The sequence below is a fragment of the Aethalodelphis obliquidens genome, unplaced genomic scaffold, assembly GCF_003676395.1.
Source record: "Aethalodelphis obliquidens isolate GAN/ISIS:26980383/991018 unplaced genomic scaffold, ASM367639v1 scaffold6, whole genome shotgun sequence".
Taxonomy (NCBI): Eukaryota; Metazoa; Chordata; class Mammalia; order Artiodactyla; family Delphinidae; genus Aethalodelphis; species Aethalodelphis obliquidens.
Window position 1 is genome coordinate 45,311,491 of NW_020837950.1, and position 24,995 is coordinate 45,336,485.

A 24,995-nucleotide genomic window follows, 5' to 3' on the forward strand; every position below is an offset into this window, starting at 1 on the left:
TTGAGTCGAAACACACACACCCACATACGCACACATACGTATAATATTTGAAAGGAAAAAGAAAATTTCTAAGGAAATTTTTCTTCGCATGAAAGCTGCTATTATATTTCCGGTATCTTCTCTCTTTGAGATGGGTTAAAATACACAGGTGCTATTTAAGTTAGTAAACATAGTGATTTTTTTTAAATGATACTTTTAAAAATAATAGAAATATTTCACTTTAAGCAAATATGTAAAAATTCAGTTTGCTGGGAAGAGGAATTAGGGGATTGTATTGCTTTATGAAAAGACTCTGAATGGGCTTGCTTTCAATAGCAAAATTTCCCAGCACATTTAAGCTATGTTGATTTATGAAAATCTGATTCATATAGAACTTTATAGGAATACATCTGTTATATAAATCCATGCTCACCTGTAATTTACTGTAGAGGTAACAACTGAGTGATAATAATAATAACATACTCATACAATTCTTCATTATATATTTTAAAGGGCTTTCTCCTAATTTATTGCACTTGTCTTTGGCAACCTTATAGGGGAGGCAGAGAGGGCATGATTTTCCTTTCTTTACAGATGAAAAATTGAGAGGTTAAGTGACTTGCCCAAGGTCAGACAGACAGACCATTCATTTACTGCTATTTGAGTGATGTAGTTTTAACAGGGTAGTCAAGGAAGTAAGGTTCTTCCTCTTAATTTTTTTTTTTTTTAACCAGCTGTGAAGGCTATTAAAACAGAGGTGGATGATCTCACAAATATACTGTTGGATGAAAGAAGCCAGACACAGAAGTTACATATTGTATGATTCTAGTAATATGAAATTCAAACACAGGCAAAATTAATCTGTGTTGGCAGAAGAGGGAGATGGTGATGGGGGGGTGGGTAAAGGGGGTTTCTAGGATATGATAACCTTCTATTTCTTGATCTGGTTTGTGGCTGCACAGCTATGTTCACTGTGAAAATTCACTGAGATATATACTTATTTGTCTACTTATTAAATATATATTATACAAGTTTTCTTTTAGAAAAGAATTTTACATCTTTAAGAACAGTACAATGCTGTACTTTAGAAGATCACTACATTAGACATATCCTTTGAACATTTGTGATTTCAACTGAGTTTCTCAGCTTCATTTTTTGAAATGAGAATATGAACTGTATCTGAAGAGTTTAAAGAGAGAAGAGAGGTTCAGAGAAAAATACCCAGGATCATCTTTATCTGAAAAGTTGCTATATGAAATGGGAAACCAGAGCAAACTAAGACAATGACATAATTCATTTAGGACTAGGTGGAACATTTATATTTAATGACATTAAGCTAGGAGTGGTAGGGAAATGGGACTAATTTGTTATCCACACCGTGTATTCTAGAACGTGATGAATTTAAGGAAGATAAGATTATAATTTTTTAAACATCCATTTTTATTTTAGAACTTTGTATATTACGGTGCTGCACTGGGCATCAGGGTAGAAAGCCTGCGGCAATGATAAAAATCATATGCTCTGCACACCTGGGGACAAACAAGGGCTCTTAAGAATCCTAAGTAGGCTTGGATGTAAGAGTGTATGGGAGGAATATGTTTTGACCGTTATCCACGATAGAAATTACAGGTGCATTCAACTGCATAAAGCAATTTCAAAATTTATATGGTAGTTTTCCAAAAATTCTTCACCCCCTCTGATCCTATAACCTGGAGAGCTAATGCTGCCCTTGTATGCAAAGTTACCACGGATGACAGATGTTTCATTTAATTTTCACATATGGTCTTTCGTTGTTGTTGTTTTTCTTTCATTTTATTCTTTTTAAAAAGAATCCATTATAGTACTCCCGGCCTGATTGTCTGTATCAAATATCTATCTTGATACTGTAGGTCAGAAACAGAGAATTTCCAGGCAGTGGGTCAGGTGTGGTCCCAGGATGCTTCCATTTCACCAGTGATGTTTTGAAGGCAGTTACATGACAGCTAGGACTACAGCTTGCTGATTTGTCTCCCCAGGAGGGCTGTTGAAGGCATCCTGTGCAGGGAGAAGCCTTTGACCTTTAGCCCACGCACACATTTGTTTTAATTCTTGACCAACTAGCGTGTTCCTGTGCATTCGTTTCACTAGGACCTAGCTTCTATTTTTTTTTTAAATACATTTTCCGTCCTGAGCACCTGCAGGCTGCGTGCCACACATCGTGGGAAATGGACATGATCAAGGGGATCGTCATCACTGCATCCAGGGCAAGTGTGAGACGTAGCTGTCCTCTGGAATTTGAGTTATTAGAGCGTCATCCTGTGTTCCCCAATATTGTTCGTGTCACAAAGTACGTCAGAAAGGTAGCTCCAGAGACAGGGAGGAAGTGACAGGGAGAGGTAGGTTGAAGGAATTCTACTCTTTGGGGCTCAGTAAGCTGCCCTAACTTCTCTTTCACTGGCAAAGCATAAACAAACTTGCGGAGCTGGGACCTGCGTGTTTACGGGCAAGTCCAAGAGGAATCATTTCATGATCTTTTTTAATGACAGAGATCAGGAACGCACCACTGTTTCTCTCTGGGTGGAAGGACAAATGATATTCAAACCATAACTGCTGACATTTTAACCACTAACTTACCGTTTTATTAACAGTTTCAGGGATCAAGAAGGCACAACTGTTCTCTCCCTTCGGCAAAAGAAAAACCTCTGGAATCACTGTCGAAGGTTTGCTCTACTAGTTCACAGGTAGTGACACCTGGTTCCTCTGAAATCTCATTTCTGTTTAAGCTAATAGGCATATCCCTGAATTTAATCTCTTATAACAGAGTCTTCCTCAGCATCCTCTGTCACTTGCTTCACCTGGAATCTCCCTCTTTTTTCCTCCTGTATCAGTTCTGCAGATGTGTTGTCATGTGATCCTTAGCATGTGATGGACAGGCCCTATCACTTCTTTTTTGGTTGTTCGTTTTAAAGGAATACATTTTTTTTTTTTTAACCATTAAAAAAAATTGAAGTATAGTTCATTTACAATGTTGTGTTAGCTTCAGGGGTACAGCACAGTGATTCAGTTATCCCTATCACTTTTTAACTTTTACTAATTCTCACTCTTTGTTACAGATCACAAAACAGGCACACTTGTTACAAACAGTCTGGACCACAGTTTTGAGTAACTTGTCTTTTCATTCTTTTCAGTATGGAAAAAGATAAATTCAGATACTTGCCATCAAGCCTTGCTCTCCCGGTTTCCCTGGTTCACCCTTAAAAAAGAATAATGATAATTTTATTAATGCTGTAGACAGTAAAAACCAATTTCAATCTTCTTTTTTTCTTTTTCACAATATCCACTAGGGATCTTGAATGTCAAATATATACTTTTTAGGCTAAAGAAAGGAATGCAAACACAATGTCATTTAAAGAGCACTGACGTTCTTTCTTCAAATGCATTTTATAAACATTTTAGGATTTAATACAACGAATCTATATTACAGCAGAGATTTAAGAATTATGCCAAGAAGGTATTCTAAATAAAAAGAGTAGGAGTGATTATACTGTAAAGCAGCTATGGGTTCTCTATCTTTTGGGGTTTCATCCCAAGAAAAGGTGAGACATTAGAAGACACTTTTAGGATGAAACCACTACCTCTGATGGTCCAGTGAAAGCAGTCCTAACAACCAGCATATTATGCTGAAAGTCAATTCCTTATTTCATATGACAAATTTATAGCAACTTTTGGTGAGGGGTATGAGGCTTATAAGAAGGTTGTCCTATAGTCTTAAAGAAAGAGTCACTCAAGAAAAAAAACAGAGTCACTCAAAAATTACATAAATATGTACATATAAAAATGTAATCTACAAAACATTAATGACTATGGCCGATTTGTTTTTTCTTTTTTGGTTGCCTTTATTTTCAAATTTTTCTACTTTGTGGATAAATATTTTAGTATTCCTTTTGTACTACAAAAACATCGATGAAAATAATTTAAGTTAAAGCAATACATTAAATAAATAATTTAATTCAGCAATAAACCTGAATTTCAGGTCCTAAAGTCATAAGTGTACAAATTTTTGACCTTTTCCATGTATTTCTTTAAATTGCTGAGTTGCCTCTACCCAACCAAACCATTTATCTAGTGTCCTGTGCTACTACTCTATTATTGACACTTGACCAATCTTAGTAGCTAAGTACTAAGTAAATTAGTACTTAGATCTAAATGTTGAGATCGCTGTTAAGTCATTTCTATTAATAAGCTTCACATACAAAGGACAAATGATATTCAAACCATAACCACTGATGTTTTAACCATTAATTTTACTAGTGATTGGGGGGGTCAAGTTACTTGCAAGGGATAAATATTAGGAAGATTTACCTCTTTTACTTTCCATAAATTGCATAGGACTTTATTGTCTCTATTTTGATCCTTTGTAAAATGTTATCAATCTCCCACCTAGTTTTTCAAGCTAGTCTTCCGTTTCAACCAAAGGCATTGAGGTACTCTATGGCAGTCAGGACACAAGTGAGATCGGGCATCTCCAGTCGCAGACTTCTTGAGGCTTACCTGAAGACCAGGTCAGTTGCTGTCTCCAGGCATCTCGCTGTGGTTTGCGTGGGTGTCCCGAGGGTTGAGTGGTAAAGCAGATTCCAGCTGGCAGTGCCCTCTCTGCTCGGGGACTTTCCTATCATCCCACTTCCTTCAACCCATTCCGCTCACTTGACCTCTGCCACCCCCGTCCCCAACTCCAACCCAATTCTCAGCCCTTTAAAGGAAACAAAACCTGTGAGAACAACTGATCCAAAAAGCAACTCACAGGCACTCCTGGCATTCCGCGGGGGCCATCTTTCCCTGTGTCCCCAGGAGGCCCTCGTGGGCCTGGAGGTCCTGGAGGGCCTGGAGGCCCAGCCTGTCCTTGGTCACCCTACAATGGAGAAGGGGACAGACCAACAATAACCGTGAAAGATAAAGACCCAGGTCTTCTTTTCAACACTTTAAATTTCTATTATCTAATTCACATTTATACTGTGAAAAGACCCAGAACAACCACAAATGGTAAAGCCTGTAGGCAATTTGCCTGCCAGTAGGAAGCAAATAAATATTCATGCTGGGCGAGCTGAGTAGACGTTGTTGAAATCAAAGCAGCTCAGAAACCAGCACTCTCAGCTCTTGGAAATAGTGTATATGTTATCATGATACTCAGAGCTGGCAGAAAACTTTTGCATAACTTTATCCATGACAATGCTGCATCAGTTATATTCACCTGGCTTAATAAAATGGCTGCATTTATAGTTGGACAAATATTTACTTTTTCATAAGCTATAAAATTAAACATACAAGGCTCTTGTCATGCTGTGTAATAATTTATAAATTACCAAAGCTAGAGAGCTTAGAAACTGGATCTATCACTGCATGTAATTTTTAAGCTTCCTTTTTTTTTTTTAATTTAAGAAGAACTTAGATTGGCTTTCTATACCTTTTGGTTTTGGTATTTTCACATACATTTCAAACAAATGCAGCTCACTAAACATAATTTTGCTCTAGGATATTTTAAAATAAATACCCACCACCCACACTCTGCCTATGAGAGATAAATGGTAAAGCAACAGTATACAGAGTAAAAATCGAATGTAAAGGAGAAATCAGACTTGAGCAAGAATGAGCACTACCTTAATCAGGCGGCGTTTAATGAGCTGCTGATCAGCAGAGAGAAACCCATGATTGATTTTAGGAAACACCATCTGATCAGTCAGGTGAGGTCAAAGGTTGGAGTTCAGAGATGAGAGAGTTGAAGAATAGGCATCAGAAGGCCCCAAGAAAGAAATAAAGATACACACATTAGACTCATAATAACCATCAAACAAAACAGAACTGGCGCTTGTGTCTGACATCGGACCCTCTGGCTCTTCTTGAAAGAAACAGAACCCTGAAACGGGATGGGGAAACCAGATTTTTAGTTAGAAATGAATCTTTTTCTGCTGTGGGCGTTGGACCTCTTTCAATGTTGTATATTCAAGAAGCAGGTAACCTGGGGCCACCTGCATCCTGCACGCTGAGCGGAAAGTCCGGAGACGAAGCGCCAGTTCAATTTCTGTCAGACTCCTCAACCAGCATAACGCGGCACGAACTCGACTGTCATTTTACGGATGCCCGAAGTCCAGAGTATTTAGGATTGTTCAATCCACTGAAAACTGTCAGAGCATTGCGACGCATGCCAATCAGACCACCGAGGCGTGGCACAGCCTCACAGAGCTTGCCTGCCTCTCTTCGACGTCAATACGCTCTTCTCTTATAGGCTCAAGATTCTCCTTCTTAATGGACGTTTGACCTCACTGATGGAGGTGAGGTTCCAAGTGCCCAATAACCCGTGTGTGTGAGGAAAGGACTGGACTCGGAAAGCCAGTTGAGCTGTTGTAGCTCACTCTTATGCTGATTGAGGGCTCTGACTGCGGGGGCATGGGTGCCAACCACGAACCTTGACGGTGAGGATCTGATTACTGTGCAGAGCGGCAACTGTGGAGAAGCCTGGCAGACCCTATGGACAGGGCACAGCACCAAAACAACACGACACAAAACGTCACACAGACATTCCACTGGTGGACAAACACAACAAGCATGTACCTAATGCCACCCCGTCCTGGCTCTAAGTCTTGCCTTGTTTGACACAGTAAACAAAATCAGACACGTGAGGCCCCCAAGCCAACCATTTCTTAAAGGGAACGGTCAGCTTGAGAACTCAGGTACACTGGGATCTGTGTACATACACTTAAGATTTCTGGACTCTTACGTACACAATGTTAGTACAGAATGAAGATAACTACAGACTCCGTTATGAACACAACACTGTAATCTCCCTCTACTGATATTCTGTTTACAACTCGGGACATACAATACATGTATCAAATCTTTTTTGGACAACAGTGAACAGAATTTTGCAGTCAGATCAGATGTATTCCTCAGAATAAATGCAGTACGCGTCAAAAAATATAGTCTTACCACCCACATATCAAAATTTCTGTCTCCAATCATATGATGATTCTCAGGTCTTTCCTGTTTCAGGAATTCCTGCAGAGGTGGTGGATGGAAATCTGTCTCTTATAACATGTGTATTTCATGTCAGGGGGATTTATGGTCACACTCTGCAGTAATCACTTCTGTCACGTAACTTTTCCAAAAGAACTTGACAGTTCACACACCCCCTTGAAGCAGAAAAGTGGTTTTGAATTCCTTAACCAAGGAAAATGGGCAAAGGATATTTTAAAAGCCTGTACTTTACTAGCTTGTACTAACCTGTGTTCACAGGCGTTATCAATTGGGTCGGTCTGAGAGAGAAATTTTGCCTGTGTTCTTTTTCCGACAACATGTGATATCAGAGCCTTGTATTCCAATTTTTTTCCCATAAAGAATACTTTTACCATACAAAAAATTAAACAACCACCATGATAATATATGGTCTCGAGTGTCTGCAGGATTCCTTCCTATGTTTTCTCCTCCCCACTGCCTTTCCCCTCTTCCCACACAAATCTACTTCGAGGATATTTCTAGAAAAAGCCAGAAATTTTCTAGTTTTTAAAGTTTATTAGTTTTGGTATATTTTCCCCCTTCTTTCCTCCTTATTAGGGATATATTTTTCTTAAGAGAGACAATAAAATTATGTTTGTAGGCTGAGACATCTCTTCAGCCCTAATGCCTCTGATCCTTGTCCTTTAGAGCCGGGACTTCTCAGGAAGCAAAGCCGAGGAAATCTTATCCCTTTTGCCAAGTCCTATCTGATAAGGTTATTAAGTGGCTGGGTAGTTTTGAGGTGACCTATATCCTCTTTTTCTTCTCCTCAAGTAAACGTCCTTTAAACAGAGACTCTCCACAAATTCAGAAATGCTACAAGTTGGAAAACAGATGTGTACAGTTTGCTTTTGTTTTACTATGGAATATGAGTTTAAAATGTTATTAGATGGTAATGCGCCAGCATCTTTCCATCTGTGACTCATTAGCCCTATGTTACACAGTCAGAATTTTATATATAAACCTCGTATTTATGTAACAAAGAACAAAAACAGATACAAACAAGAAGTCTATGAGGGATCAGCATCTTGATTAGTGGCGATAAATCATAGTGTTACTTTAAATGGGATTATCTAACAAAAATAATTTAAAATTAAAACCTTTTTAACAGCACACATGGTAGACCTTACAAATGTTTTGAAATTCGTGTGTATAAATAAGTCACTTCTTGCACTCATATCTGAGCATGACCAGTTTGCTGTTTGATCATATTTTCTAAATGCTTACAAAAAAGCATTAAGTTTTAGAACTTAGTTTGGTTTCCAGTGTTAATGAGATCTAAAGAGAGAAGTGGTTAGATAATTCCCATCTCAGACAGATACTTTTTCTCCAACAGAAAATCTCTATTTGAGGAAGCTGATTTTTTTTTTTAACATCTTTATTGCAGTATAATTGCTTTACAATGGTGTGTTAGTTTCTGCTTTATAACAAAGTGAATTAGTTATACATATACATATGTTCCCATATCTCTTCCCTCTTATATCTCCCTCCCTCCCACCCTCCCTATCCCACCCCTCTAGGTGGTCACAAAGCACCAAGCTGGTCTCCCTGTGCTATGCGGCTGCTTCCCACTAGCTAGCTATTTTACGTTTGGTAGTGTATATATGTCCATGCCACTCTCTCACTTTGTCACAGCTTACCCTTCCCCCTCCCCATATCCTCAAGTACATTCTCTAGTAGGTCTGTGTCTTTATTCCTGTCTTACCCCTAGGTTCTTCATGACCTTTTTTTTTTTCATTCTTAGAGTCCATATATATATGTGTTACCATACGGTATTTGTCTTTCTCTTTCTGACTTACTTCACTCTGTATGACAGACTCTAGGTCCATCCACCTCACTACAAATAACTCAATTTTGTTTCTTTTTATGGCTGAATAATATTCCACTGTATGTATGTGCCACATCTTCTTTATCCATTCATCTGTTGATGGACACTTAGGTTGCTGAGGAAGCTGATTTTATATTCCTCCATCATCTTAACAGTGGACACGCTACCACTCGGGTGCTTAGAGCAACAATTAAAAGATTTCATCAGCGAGTTAGGCAAAAGGACTTCAGGAGTTTACATGTAGCAAAGTAGAAAGGGGACAGGTGGGCAAATTCTCTTAAGTTCTAACAAAAAACCACGGCCTGGGCTGCAATATCCTAGGACTCTGTGCTTTTCAAACTGGGGTAATGTTTGAAAAAAAGCACATGCCAGTGTCCTGGGGAGAGTTTAAAGGCAATAATAAATATGGTACCTCTTCCTTAAGAGTCCATTTTAATGAATGGTGTGTATATATATATATGTATATTGGGCCGCATCATGTGGTATGCAGGATCTTAGTTTCCCAACCAGGGATTGAACCCGTGCCCCTGCAGTGGAAGGGCGGAGTCCTAACCACTGCACTGCCAGGGAATCCCCAATGGTAAGTAATTTGAGACATTTTTATATAAAGCAAACGTTGACATATTTGGGATAGAATGTAAAACTTGCACAAATTTTTAAAAATGTTACCATTTGACGGTGGTAGAGAACCTCATCTCACAGGGGATATCTCCAGGTCACAGAGACACTCAGCTGATTCTGCTTCCAGCAGAAGGTCTTTGGAGGGTAAGTTTGAAAAGCACTGGTGCTGACTGCTTGTCTGTATGGCTAGGCTTTGCGTGACTCTAACTGCTAGGCTGCCCTAGCTGTTCACACAGACAGCGTACTTTTTCATCACCCGTGCCATTCTTCCACAGTATCATTAGTCACAGTCCTTTCTAAATAACTGGAATGGACATATTTCACTTGGTTTTACATCTTGGAAAACTTGCCTGGTACACAGATGGTTTGAGTGGGTGTGGAAAAAAAAAAACTGTCTCCAGAAAAACATGGAGAAAGAGCCCAGGAATAAGCTGAAGTACTGAAATAATTTGTACACATTTTCACCCCCAAATATTTTGAGCTCTTAAGAAATTGGATATACAAGCGTGTAAAACTACTTTACAGAACACATTTTCCTGAGCATAAAGACTCAGATAACTTCATGAATCTTCCCCACATTCTGTGAAGTAGGTAACCAACCAGGACCGGTGTTTTGACACCATTACAGGAGGAACTCTATCTCCCTTCATTGCCTTCTAGAAGGAAAGACGCTGGCCTACCCCAAAGGGATGGTGAACAAATAAGTAATTCATAAGAAATGCTGCTAACTACTTGGAAGCCATAAATTCAAGATACTATTGTCATTTTTATTGTGTACTCAGAAATGATGAGTGTTACATGATTACATTATAGTGAGAAAATTTTGGGTTTTGTCAAGAATATTCAATAAGGCAATGATAGAGCCAGAAACTTAATCCAGGAATTCTGATTCCAGACTTTGTCATCATGAAGTTTTGTGTTTATAATTTCTCTCTACTTGTTTTATAGTTTAAGTATTAGAAAGCTTAAAAATTGACGAATATACAACAATATTTAAGAAGTATTTACTGAGTCCCTTCTGTGCAGTCTTCACTGTGCTAGGCCCTGGGGGTTGAATGGAAAGGACCCTAAGCTCAGTGGGTTTAATGTGTGGCGGGGAAATAGGGAAAAATAAGCAGCCAGTAATGATAGGAAGTAATAATCATTACAATGGAGGAATGGAGGGGCTGCAAAAGAAATAAAACGTGCACCTAATGCAAGGTTTGGGCAGCCATGGAAGACTCCCCAGCCAGGTGAAAGAGGGGATGGGGGTTGGCAAGGCAATAGTAAAATCAAAGACAGAATGACCATTTAGGAAGATGTCACAGTAGTCTAGTTGAGGGACTGTGTCCTAGAACTAGAGGAAAAACTGATAGTTTCGTGTGATATTAAGGAAGTAGAATCCATAGGACTTGTAGCTTGGCTGGGAACATAAGGGAGAAAGGGGAGCAGAGGATGGTCCTAGGTCTCTAGGTTGAGCAACTGAAGGATGGTAGAGGGAACGCTAGAAGGAAGAGGGTTTTCTGGGGCATGCAGGTGGTTTCAGATGATGAGTTCAGTTAGCTTGCTGAATTTGAGGTGTATATGGCCAGCCAAGGGGCAGACACTATTTTATACGTGCATATAAAATAGTCAGGAGAGAGGTGGGAATCACAAGTCATAGGGCTATGTGGGGTCACCTAGGGAGGCTGTAGAGAGAACAGACCTAGGAAGGAACCCTTGGAAAGACTTTGATTTAAGGGATGAGCAGAGGAAGAGGTAACTACAAATAGGATTAATAAAAAGTGGTTGTAGAAACAGGAGGAATGTGAACTCTCCTAACAAAGATTCTGTACAGGCAAATGACTCAAAGTGGTAGACACACTTGACTTCACTGTTTACTGCATCATTAATTACGCTGAATAAATGCACATAAATGACCCATAGTAAGAACAGGCTAACAATGGCCAATATCACTGATGATGGATGCTTACTAGTAAGCACAAGGGAGTGTCCGTGAGGTTGTAGAGGTCTGGAGGAAAAAATAAACAATTATTTTAATTATAAAGGTGGTCAAGGGGCCCCCATAGCAAATCATATTGGAAGAAAAGATATGTGTTATGCTGAGAAATGAGAATCCCTGAGTTTCTCCATAATGTAAACAGTATCATAATTCTGTTTACCCAAAACATATCATGCATTGCGACACAACCATTATAGTGGGTATGTGTGCACCATAAATAAAGACAAATATTCCTAGAAGTTGATAAAATGATTTCTAGCTAAGAGAGACCAGATTGGGGAAATATTATAATAGATAGCAAAAATATTGAGGTAAAAGAATAACTTTAGTTTAACAGCAGGAGCTCTTAGAAGGCTAACTAAGGAAAAAAATTAAAAGAAAGAAATTTGCTGCTAAATCATTCCATATTGCAGTAGATGGCATAATCTGTCTGAATAGAAAAATCAACCATATGAACCTAAACAGCGAAAAGAATCCTTTGAACAACCAAATAATATGAGCCCTGGAGCCTGTGAAAATCAGTATTTATAGCTGGCTGAAAAAGACTGTCTTATGATAATTATGGAAAGAACTAGCTTTCTGTAGTTAAATTAAATACTTGGCTCAAAAAGTTAATTTTTCCTTTTTATAGATACTCCAAGTTCCATGCTATTGTGTTCTATCATAAATGTTAACCCTAGTCACTCCAGGAATTATCTTTTATATGTATATGATAAATGTGAATTTACAAATTACTTAGAAGAGAAAGAGAACAATGCAGTCTCTACATTGACAAAGTCATGTCATTAAATACTATAGCCACTGAAATGCTATGTAAGCAAAGACAAACTGCAAAGGATCTATAAACAAGCAGAAAGATGGCAGAAAAACTTCAACACTGGTAGAGGTGAAGAATAAGCAAAACCACCTGTAGTACACAGACTGAGACAGGATCTCCTTGCTATGATCTAAGAAGGGATTCCAGGGGGTGTTGTGTTTCCCGAGGGCATACGGCTAAGAAACACCAACAAAAGATAAGACGTCATGAAAAGAGGTAGGATTCCCGAAGAAGGACTGCCCCAGCCCAAGGGAACCAGAGAATGCAGTGTAGATGTGGGAAACAGGGAAGAAAACAAAAGAGCCTCACAGTCTGGAAAATAGTGCAAAATTAAAATTATGTCAATTTTATTTATATAAACTTTGCTATCATTGAATCAGTCCTGTGTTAGCGTTTCTTAATAATAATAAGATAATAAATAATGATGATGATGGTAATGATAGTAGTGGATACTCATATGATACTTACTATGTGCCGGGTATTAGTTCTAAGAGCTTTAGCTCTTTTACTCCTCACAACAACCATTTGACAGATGAGGAATTGGAGGCACAAAGAGGTTATGGGTTTTCCCACCTAAGTATAGGAGCAGAGCCAAGATTCACACCCCAGCCATCTGCTGCAGAGTCTACCCTCTTAGCCACTATACGTCCCATAAATCCTTCACAGTCTCTGAATTGCATTCCCATTTATTCATTCATTTATTCAAGAAGAATTTATACTACTATAAGAATTATGCTTACTATAAAAAAGGCAATATTTGGACACTGAGATTAGAAAGCCTTTCCCCAGGCTTCATGGAGCTTAGAGTACAATGAAGTCATGCAGACATTAAACGGGCAATTATGAATATGGCTGGGATCTCTTTTCATATAAGTGTCTATGCTCTTTTTCCCTTATAGTTCTCCATTTCCTTTGTCCCTCAATCAAGCTCTTGGTTGGCCATCTGCTATTGCGTCAGGAGAGGTACGAAGAGGCAGGGTGGAAAAGAAAACTTGTTTGCCAACATTGCTAGAAATCAAAAATATCTAGGAAGATATTCCCCCAAACTGGAAGAGAAGAAGGAGAACTGTGGTCCTCAAGAGCAGAGGGGGCCTAAGCCCTGCTTCCCCACAGCACTTCCAGGAAGGCAACAATACCTCAAAGAAGAAATGGCTATGTGACTTATCTAGATGCACAGGACCAGGGGCAGCCTTGCAAAAGATTTCCCTGTCTGAAGCATGGCACAGAAACAGCAGAGTCCCCCATGCCCCAGTGATGCAGCACTGACACGCTGTTTCTGAAGGGCCTTGCAGGTTAGCTGGGCCACGCTGCCTTCTCAGCAGCAAACTGTGTGGACTGACAGGAGAAGACAAGGTGCCTCTCAATTCTCACCCCCAGACCTTCTGATGCCATAAGACCGCAGAAAAGTGAGTCTGTCCAAAAGGAGGTAGAAAGTGTGGAAATCTCAAGAAGACTGATGTTTGTTGTTTAGCCAACAAGTGGAGGAGATGTAGGTTCAGAAATCAAATTGTTATAGAAAATTAAGTCATTAAGATGACTAAGAAATTAATATTTCTTAATCATCTGAGGTTTTGGATGAGAATCATACCCTCGAAGTGAATATGATGACTGTTAGCAAAACAAAAGCTATGAGAATGCAAAGAAAGGGGACCTAACTGAGGTCAGCTGGTCAGGGAGGACTTCCCAGGGAAGTGATGTTTAAGTTGAGACCTGCATAATGAAGTACCCTGTAGTGCCTGGCCACTCTCCAAGGGCTCTGCTGCCTTCCTTCCTGACAGTATCAGCAAGATGAATATTGGAACCAAAGAGAAAGTATATTTTTCTTTTCCAAAGATATGCTGAATCTACACTTAGAATACAAAGATTAGGTCGTGTTCTAGGTATTCCCTTGAGATCTAGACCCTGTTCTCCACTTGAGAAGGTTAGGATAAGGGCAATGGCAAGGACTATGGGTGTGGGATTCCTGTAGGAGGTTAGATTGATGAGATCAAGAGAGATTATACTAAAACATCCATTCCTTCATCTAACAAGTGACTCTTAAATATGCCAAATATAGTGAAAGGAGCTGTAAGTGTTTAAATCTAGAAGGGAAGGGAGGTTATCACATGATTTTCAATTCAAATGGAAAATATACTAAATTAGTGCTAGTTAGAGGAGCAGGCAGTATGCTTTTTAAGCACATTCTGACTGGGGAATGGAGTTGTGCCTCTGTAGAGGTGGGATTTGAGATGGGTGAAGAAGGATGAAAAGGACGATGCTATTTGAGGTGCGGTGTGGACTTGGGGCCTCTGGAAGAAGGTATTCCAGTCTGAAGTATACTGAGCAAAAAGGAGGAAGGTATACTTGGAAACTGCTGGTAAGTTGAGTTTAGTTGGGGTGAAGCAGTTTTTAGGTAAGAGCCTAGAAAAGTTGATAGGGTATATATATATATGGGAAGTCTTCAAAAAGGCTTTAAAAGGGGGAAGTTGTGGGAAACCACGAAGGTGTTTATAAAATGAACGTGCCATGCCATACGTGCATTTGAGGAAGACAACCCTGGCCAAATTATGATGAACAGATTAAAAATCAAGATGTAGTCCATGATCCTTTATCTGCAATTCCAAAATCGAAAGTCCCTGAAAACAAAACAATTCTTCATAAGTTTAACTAAAGATTTTTCTAACTTTGCAGCAAACCCATTTGGTGGCAAAAACTTATCTGAACAGATGTGAGGCTATTTCTGCTCACGAATAATCCTGCTTAGTGTGAACATGCGTGTATTTCACAGCAGAAATTAATGGTTTAATTACAGAGTGCCTCAGGCCTCTTTAAGGGTGTCAGACAATGCCTGGTGTATCAACAATATGAAATTTCTAATACCTAAAAACTCTAAATTCTGAAACACATTTGACTCTGAGGGTTTCAAGGAAGGATTGTAAGCTTGTTCCAAAATTGATGACAAAGACCCATTTAACAGAATTAAAGATTGTAAGAGAGTAGTAAGTTTTGAAGTTAAGGCAATGAATTTAGTTTTGAAAAATACAACTTGTTAATATAGTCTAGACTGGCAAATAGCCTGTCTAAATATATGGTAATCTGAATTATATATTATAATTTATACCAGTTTACAGTAATTAAAAATAAATTTCCATCTATGATTTCAATTTTATATATTAATCAGAACTAGCCTGATCAATTGTTATCTAGTATCTTTAATTAATTGCTTTAATGAATAAATAAGCACATTATAGTTAGCATATAGGTTTTGCAAGTAAATGCAAAAACAGACCCGTGAAAATTTTTGATCTTTTAGGAAATTAAAAAAAAAAATACAGAGATCTTGTTTAGAATATCAATTTGATTACCAAACACTGCATAATAATTTGCTTAACAATCCCACCCCTTTAAAAAATAAATCATGCAAAAGCTTTAATTCCACCCATCTGATTTTCATGCAATTTGCATGAAAATTCTGAATTATTTAATAAAATATTAATAATCTTTTAATTCTCCAGGAATTTTCCCTCAAAGATGGTACAGTATCATGATAACGTACAAGACAATAATATTCTGCACCTATACTTCTGTTGAAACCAAGGGGTGCTTTCTAGCTGAGGTTGCCAGGTCAAGGGCTCACCTCAACTTGCATATACCCTATCCACTTTCTGGAAGAAAACAGTCTACATTTGAGAGAGGAGGCACAGTAGGATCAGGAAAGAACAGTGCCAAGCAAATAGAAGATTCATTTGCTGACAGGGCATCTTACACTGAAGGAAAAATCGGCATTTGTCCTATGAGAAAAACTCAACGTTTTTGCATTCTTCATTCTGGGAGAAAAGGAAAAGTGTTCTGTTATTCCCTAGAGACTCTATTTAGTGTCTGGCTTAATGGGTATTTGCTAAACTTCCTTTGTATGATGTTAAATTGAGTTGACTCTAAAATTCCTTGGGCATGCTTCCTGGATGGCAGCCTCTTTTCTTCTTCCCTCAGAAGAGGTAGATGGCTAGAAACCAGCGTATAAAAGAGCTGGTGAGAGTCCCATGGGGCTCAGCTATAATAAGTGGACAGCTATCCTTGTATTTCCTAATCCACCTCTGAAGTTCACCCTCCCCCACAAATAAATTTGAGCCCACAGCTAACACTCGATAGCCTTCTGGGATAATGGAACTATTCATAAATGACCTTAGCAACAAAAGGATAATGGAGTAGCTGGAAGAGTTCACCAGAGAGTATTGTTACTTGTAGTAGTATCACTCGAGGTACATTCCTCTACTAGTTAACTAGTCCTATTCTCTAATATCCCCCTTTAGTCTACGTCCTAAATTTTAGTGTTTCCCCAGGGTCTGTTCAACTACTCAAAACTAAAATAGTCTGTGTCTTGAAAGCATCCCTGAAATTTGCATGTTTCCATATGGACCTAAAATACTGAATGCGATTTAGGACATTTGAATGCCCTATAATTATATTTATATTTGATGTTACTTGTTGAACACGGAGTAAATGCAAATGGCTCTAAGGACCAAGCAGATAACATAAATAAGGGAGCAGGTTTAAGACAAAAGGAAGTGGGGATGCTTGGCTGAATAGGAGTCACGCTGGGGCTAAAAGGAAATAAGGAGGACTTAACTGATTTTGCCACGGGGAAAGGCCTACCTAGTACTGCTACATCTTCACATGCTCCAAGAGAAGCCAGAAATCTGAGGTTTTTCTTTCTTTTTTTTTAACAAATGCTTCAGATTTTAAACATTTGCTACCAATTCATATTTACTTTAAAACATTTTATAGTCCAAACAAAAATACATTTGGGGGGAGGATCTGGGCCACAGAGTATTAGTTAAAGATCTCTGATCTAGTGTTTCTGAATGTTGAATTAGAAACGAGCCAAGTGTGGAAGGGCTTTGCTTCAGAAAGGAAGTAATTCAGTTAGTCCCTTGCAGGAACTTTATTTTGTTGTATTAACATTTGAAGAAAGGGCTATATGTTCTCATTGTATCAATCACATGTTGTAATTCAGACCACTGGTTCTTAAATCAAAAAACTTTCAAAATATACAGGACCTCTAGGAGGAAGAAGAGAACAAGGTGTAATTCCTTTTTGAAAAGGAAGTGATGGATACACTGTTGTAGTGATATAACACCCCACAGTGATGGATCCGTTTGGGAGGAGTCCCATGATTTGAGCTCCTCATGAAAGAGGCTGTTGTAACCTATGCGAGAGTTATGGTTTCTTTGGGAATCTCAGAATTTCCCGACTTCTGTGAAATTAAGTCTAAACTTTTTAATGATATGGATATTAGAAATCATAATATGAACTTTCTCCTTTTTAGTTTTCATTTCCCCGCTGTGGTTGGTGATAATGTTATTTAATGAAATGCGATACATTTTTAACATTAAGTTGTGATATACTATGATGTTTATTATATCTACTCTTTTTTTTTGCGTCACGTGGGCCTCTCACTGCTGTGGCCTCTCCCGCCGCGGAGCACAGGCTCCGGACGCGCAGGCTCAGCGGCCATGGCCCTCGGGCCCAGTCTCTCCGCGGCACGTGGGATCCTCCCAGACCGGGGCACGAACCCGTGTCCCCTGCATCGGCAGGCGGACTCTCAACCACTGTGCCACCAGGGAAGCCCTATTACATCTACTCTTTAAAAGTGATATTTATGTGCACCTATAATTTACTTGAAATAACTACACTAATAATATTCAAACTCTTTTTTTTACCCCAAATTTCCTTTTACACCTTCCAATTTCAAATATTTAGATGATAATAAGCCAGCCAAAAATGTTAAGAGTAAAGATCAACTTGTCTTGGACAGTTACTGAAAATGCCTGCTCAAAATAAGCTGTAGCTGCAGTTTCTGATGGGGTCGATTGTCTCTTTATTTAAAAGTACTTAATATGTCATGTATCAAAGGAACTTGCCACATATAACAGAAGCAAGATTGTTTTCCCTATGATTACAAGAATTATTTCAAAGTGTAACATCGCCTTTTAACTTAGTAAACCTTAAATGAAATGTTTGCCTTATTTACCGGTAAATAAAAATAAAAAAGAATGAACAGTGAATAACTGTATTCTGTGTTTGAACACGTGAAATGATGGTATTAAACATAAGTAAAACCAAGGAAAATATTTCTCTGGTGTCTTAAAAGATAAAAGTAATAGCCCAGTTTCCCAAATAAAAACATATTTCATAGGTCTTATTTTAATTCAATGAGTCTACAGTTTCAGTACCCATAAGGACCAGAGTTTACATTTTAAAAACCAGGTGGATTCTGGTATACTCAGATAAGTTACCAGTTCTGCCACCTCATCAGCTACAACTTTTATGATTCCCATATGTGGCTAAAGAATTACAAGATGTATGCCTATCATATCATTATTGAAATTGAATTACTTACTTATTTACACATAAGGCACTGTCAACTATTCTCCTTGGGTGATGTGGAATATTAGCAATTATGGAACACAAAGTAAGGGAGAATAATTTACCATTTTCCAGCTCCTTATATTACCTACAGTTGAGCTGAAGCTTTATAAACATTTGTCCATTTGTACAATTCTCCATGTTTCTCGACTTGTGAAATGTTTGGGAAAATTATTAAATGTTGGGGAAATGGCGTGAAACAAATATGATTGAGAAAAAAATTATTTTCAAAGGAATTGCTAGAGTCAACTTTTGTACAAGGAATCATTAACCAATTTGTGAATTATTAGGCCTTTAATTTCCCTTCCACTCTCTTATTCTTTGTTGGATTTCCTTTGTTATGACTATCATAATTAGATGTAAGGAAAGAAAGGAAAAAGGAAGTGAAAGTCAAACTAAGGATTAATATAGAAGAGTGGCATGGAACAGTAAAGTCTGGGTCAGGAGCACTAAGGCCCACTGAATCTGGGGGAAAATACTGAGAGCAAGAAGAACATTTGCGGTTAGAATCGGAAAGAGAAGGAGAATCAAAGAATAGGCCTTTTTTTCCCCCTTTGGCCAGCTGGGAGTAAACTGTTAATAACTGACAGAAGAAATCAACAGCATCCAGTTCCTATTTAGTTTCTAATTCTCTGTTAAACAAGACAAATACAGATACTCGGATTAAAAATGGCACAAACAGGGCTTCCCTGGTGGTGCAGTGGTTGGGGGTCCGCCTGCCGATGCAGGGGACGCGGGTTCGTGCCCCGGTCCGGGAGGATCCCACATGTCACGGAGCGGCTGGGCCCGTGAGCCATGGCCGCTGAGCCTGCGCGTCCGGAGCCTGTGCTTCACAATGGGAGAGGCCACAGCAGTGAGAGGCCCGCGTCACGCAAAAAAAAAAAAAAAAAAAATGGCACAAACATTGGTAGTATAAAATGCCAAGAAAAGTAAAGAGACTATAAACGAAAACCTTGGGAGTCTAAATTAGTCTGAAGAAATGACTTTTAAAATACAAAGCATTTGCCAAAAAAATTACCAAACCATTCAAATTATTTTTCAGGAACTGTAGAAAGTAAGAGAAGTCATAGAAGAAAAAACAAGGAAGAAGGTAAATCGTGCAAAATATAGACAGATTGGTAGAATTTTATTGACTGAAGATTAGATTATTAAAAGCATTGTTAGTGAAAATCTGAAAAAGAAGTGCAGTTTAAAAATATGATCTTTTTAAAAAAGCTTATTAGTAGATGGATGTACATATATAATTGGATTACAGCAAGAGGTATGTCATATTATCCTTATAGACTAAATTGAGAAATATGAACTGAAAGCAAATAAACAAGTAGATTTATACCTGGTTGAACAATTTACCTCGGTAATACTGCTTAAATTATCCCACAGTTGCTGTTCTCAGTTTGAACTCCATTCAACATTTGTGTCATGGATTAGATTAGTCTTCTTAAAATTTGGGTCTCTCTCAGTTTGTATATCTGTTTCTATACCTATATCTCAGATCTCCAGAAAATGGGGCAGAAGAGAGATGTAATATTTGCTGGATGGCAGAATCAGACTCTAAGAGAGGATCTCAACAGGGCAGAGAATACTAATAGTGTGGGAATAAAAGTAAAGAACAGTGTTTGGATCCAATAAACAAGCCATAATGATACACAGTTGAGGAGCTAAGCGCTAGTAGCAGTGAGAAAAAGACTTTAGAATTTACGTTGATAATAAATGTATACATCAATATATGATATGATTGTCAATGTGGCTTAAAGCTAATCTAATTCCCTGCAATATTAACATAAACAGAGGCATAAGCAGGTAGGTTCTGTCCCACTTAGGCCAGACTCCACCTGAATTAATGTGTTTAATTTTTGGGTGTTACCCTTTAAGGGTAGACAGAAACACGTATAGAGAACAGCCAGGAGAGAAAGAAGATACAGAGGTGTCACACGAGGAATGGATGAAGGAGCTGGAGCAGAAGAAAGTGAGCTGGGATATAAGAGCTATTTTGAATAAGCTTAGAACTGCCTTGGGAGCATCACCGTCACCATCACAGGAAGTAGTCAGTTTTATGCTATGCCACTGCTTATTGAGGAAAGTTGGGTTTGGACAAGCAAGGCTTTAGGGTTCACTGCAACCCTGAACTTCATTCAGTGTTTCTATAAAATCCCTGAAGGGCTGTCATGTGGAAGAGGAATTAGTTCAGAAGGCAGGACTAAAACTAAATGATAGGAAGTAGAGAACAACAGATGTTAATTCAAAAGAAGGAACCATAAATATCTGTCGAATGAATGAATGATTAAATTACTCTGTAATATTTAGAACTTTCTATAATTAGAATAGCTTGCTTTTCAACAGAGTGAGCTCCTTGCCACCAAAGGTGTTTGAATAAAACTCAGGAACCATAAGGTTAGGATACCCTATATGAATTTTTAGTCAATTGGCTGGCTGAGAAATGGGTTTATTTTGCAGTTATAAGAGAAACTTTGACATAGCAGAAAGTGAATTTCTCTTACCCACATTATCTCCTACCCTCGGCACCCTTTTAGAATAAGATAATCAAGATTTATCTAGAAACGCTTTCTGACATTACCAAAAGATTTTATAATCCTAATAAAAAGTAAATTTTTAGTTCCTATATTATCCTACAGTTAAAAACACTATAAGAAAAAAATGTTTCAAATGTATACAACTCTTTTCCCTTTCCCCATAAAGGGAAATATGATCTACTTCATAGGATCCTTTTTATGCTATCTTTTTTAAATCATTTGAACCACACCCTCAAATTCTGTATTTGTTGTACTCAGAGAAATCAGGTTTCAATTTATTTTTACATCAAGAAGAATACAGAGAAAAAAGGATCAAATGATACTGACTCAAATTAGTTCTTTTTCTTAAGATTTGTCAGCATAGCTATAAAGGGCAATTCTAAACAATTTATTAACTTAATTTTTATTGGTGCCCTGTAAGGGCAATTTCATTAGAAATGTTTACAAGGGGGAATGTTTCCATTAATCTAACTATACAACCAGAACATCAAAAACCCAGAAGAAATATATAGTGCCTTAAAGTATGAACGCTTCTAGAAATATACGGATTAGTATTATAAAGGAAATTATTTGGGTCCAGTAAAAAACATATGGAGCTAAATTTATATTATGATTTTAAATATCTATGAACTTTGGCTACAACCTACATAGATGTCTAAGCTAGATCATTTTAAGTAATAAACAAACATCCTATATACGGCTAAGAAAAACCTAGAGGAAATTCTGTAATTAGGGGCTACATTTTCCCTCAAAGGAGTGACTCTGAAGAGCAAGCCTTCAACATCTATAGTTTCTAATTTTAAAAATATATAATTAAAGGACTAAAATATATCTTTTAAATAGTATTTGCATGTTATTTAATTACTATTCTATATACAACAAAGGTAACTTAATAAAAATTCTGTTATTTACAATTCATATTTCCACAAAATTTTGAAAGATGGCATAAATTATATTGACATCTTGGTATAAAACTACCAAGTTTGAACTAGTCCTAATTTTGACCTTTGAGCAGACTTGGTATACTAATAAAAAAAGTCTACACTACCATAGATTGACAACCACCAAGGTAAGAAGAATTCTATGTAATTTAAAAACAAATTATATGTAAATTCAATTAAAGGCAATAATGTAGCCTTCTTCCTAGAAGATAAACGATTTGTCATTTGTTGTTTTGTTACCTGCGTCTGTATATTTTGATGGACTTTGTCATCATAATATCAAACGCAAAATTATCTTAATCTCTAATTCAGGTATTACAAACTCCAGTGCCAACAGGGGCTGTGCACATATGTAAATTACTGAAGTGGGCTGAGTGTAACACAGAATGCATCTAAAGCAGAGAGATTCCATCCAGCTACAGTCAACCGAAATTATAAAAGAACATGTACCCAATAGTGTCAGATCTTCTACTTTTCCAAGAGGAAGTTTAAAACAAGATTTTGTATGAAATTGCCCAATATTAAAATATTAGCAAGTAATTTGGGTAAGGCAAATAAAATGCATCTACTCTTGGAATCTGTCCACAGGCTACCAGCTTGTAGCCTCTAATCTGCCTCATGAGAATTATTGATTCAAAATAAAACATAGAGGGAAGATTGTACAAAATGGTATATCACATTTCAAAAATAAGGAAAAATAAAGACATTGCATTCCTTTCCCCCACTGCAACCAAGGATGTTACTCTCCACCCTAAAAGGAAATCCCATATAAATTGTGACAGTTTCTCAATCGGCACATGCCATTTCATTTGACACATTCTGAAAATCCTGAATGATTATAACAGTTACTATATAAAATTCCTGGTAGATACTGTGACTCAAACCTTGCATTCTTCTCTGACACATTTTATTAGAACTACAGGGCTCCAAAGTGGAAGTAATACCAAAGACCAGTATAGAGTTACAGCATTAACATTCAACGTTGTACTGGTGACATAGAAAGCTTTTTCTATTTCTATTTTGTTTGACTTTTCTGCCTAAAAGTGTAAAATGAAAGATGAAGTTGTAAATCTCTACATTAATTTTGTGAACAAATCCAAAATGTCTAACACATCTCCAAATATTCCCTTCTTCCTGTTACTCCTCAAAATTCATTTCCTTTTACAATATTATTGAATATTTGTGAATGACTATTAAACAAAAAGTTGTAAGGCTCAAAAGTAATTTTGTACTGAGCAAAAAAGGCAACAAAAAAGGCTTTATAAAGAATGGCTTTATAATGTTATACTCTAGAATTTCCTAACACTGATGATTCTTTAGAAACTTTACTTTGTCAAAGTAGAAGTAATTTATGTTTATCTATGCCAAAAAATAAAAGTGGTGTGTGTAAGGGGTGAAGTTCTTAATTTAAACATAGCAGTTATCTACTTGGCAGAGAAAAAAATAACATAATAGAAAAGGTAGAATATTCCTTACTATTAAGTCAGAAAGAGAAAAACAAATATTGTATATTAATGAATAAATCTAGCAAAATGGTACAGATGAACCGGTTTGCAAGGCAGAAATAGAGACACCGATGTAGAGAACAAACGTATGGATAACAAGAGGGGAGAGGGGGGTGGGATGAATTGGAAGATTGGGACAAGCATATATACACTAATATGTATAAAATAGATAAATAATGAGAACCTGCTGTATAGCACAGGGAACTTTGCTTCACTTAGCTGTACAGTAGAAACTAACACAGCATTGTAAAACAACTCTATCCCAATTAAAAAAAAAAAATTGAGAAAAAAAAAAAAAACCCAAGGACTCATTGTATAGCACAGGGAACTATATTCAATACTCTGTAATGGCCTATATGGGAAAATAATCTGAAAAAGAGTGGAGATATGTATATGTATAACTGAATCACTTTGCTGTACACTTGAAACCAACACAACATTGTAAATCAACTATACTTCAATATAAAATAAAAATTAAATTAAAAAAATTCCTTACTCTTGTTTTCATTATCAAAATTATTGTCATATAGATAGTAAATTCTTTAAACAACAGGGCATAATATTAAAGAAATGTTAAAAAATTAATAAAAATGGTTAAATTGTAGCTAGGGGCTTTTTCCCATATGATGTATCATATGCCATGTTAATCATCAGCCATGCTAATGAAGACAAAATAGTTTCCGATTTTCAAAACATCTGATAAAACTATACTAACGATTTACAATCTTTCAAATGTTTAACTTCTCAAAGAACAGTTCAGTAGGATTAAAAAAAATTAAAAAAATTAAAAGTAAGGAGGAATCAAGGCTGGAAAATTACAAGGTGCTGCTATAACTTATACTAAATTCAAGGAACATGTTAAGAGTCCCTTCCATATGAAAAAGTTTATAATCTAAAAGAAAATTCTGGTGCTGGCATTCTAGAAACTTCTGACTTCCTCAACCATTAAGAAATATAAAGAAATAAGGTAGCTAAGAAATAGCAACTGAGTTCTGAATTAGTTCTCAAACTTTTCTCTAATATTGAAGTCAAGGCAAGTATTTGTTCCTCAAAGATGATCATGAAAAAGCTCAGTCAGTAGACTACTGTGAGGTCAGAGCCAAACTGATGTCATAGGCAAAGGACCATCACTGAGATCTTTCCATCTAACTTTGCAAATGAACATTGAGAATGGTGTTCCTTGCAGGCTAGGACATGCACAAAGAAAAATTAAGCTTGAAATTATTAAAAGTTAATTTATATTAACTTTACACAATTCTGAATTGCCATACTGAACACAAGAATACTCTTTAAAAAGACAGTTAAGGAAGATGTATCAATATTTTCCAAAAAAAGTTAACAAACTGCTTTGAACATTTATC

General features: G+C 37.3%; 1 protein-coding gene across 1 annotated transcript in view; it reads right to left on the bottom strand.

Annotated features, from left to right (window-relative positions):
• The window catches only part of COL25A1 (collagen type XXV alpha 1 chain), a 453,889-nt gene that overhangs the window by 107,126 nt on the left and 321,768 nt on the right, over window positions 1–24,995 (bottom strand). Inside the window, exons 8-10 of the mRNA XM_027103483.1 lie at window positions 6,419–6,478; window positions 4,760–4,867; window positions 3,176–3,211 (exon numbers count right to left, since the gene is read on the bottom strand). Coding sequence (XP_026959284.1) covers window positions 3,176–3,211; window positions 4,760–4,867; window positions 6,419–6,478 — 204 coding nt within the window. The remainder of the gene's footprint in view (window positions 1–3,175; window positions 3,212–4,759; window positions 4,868–6,418; window positions 6,479–24,995) is intronic.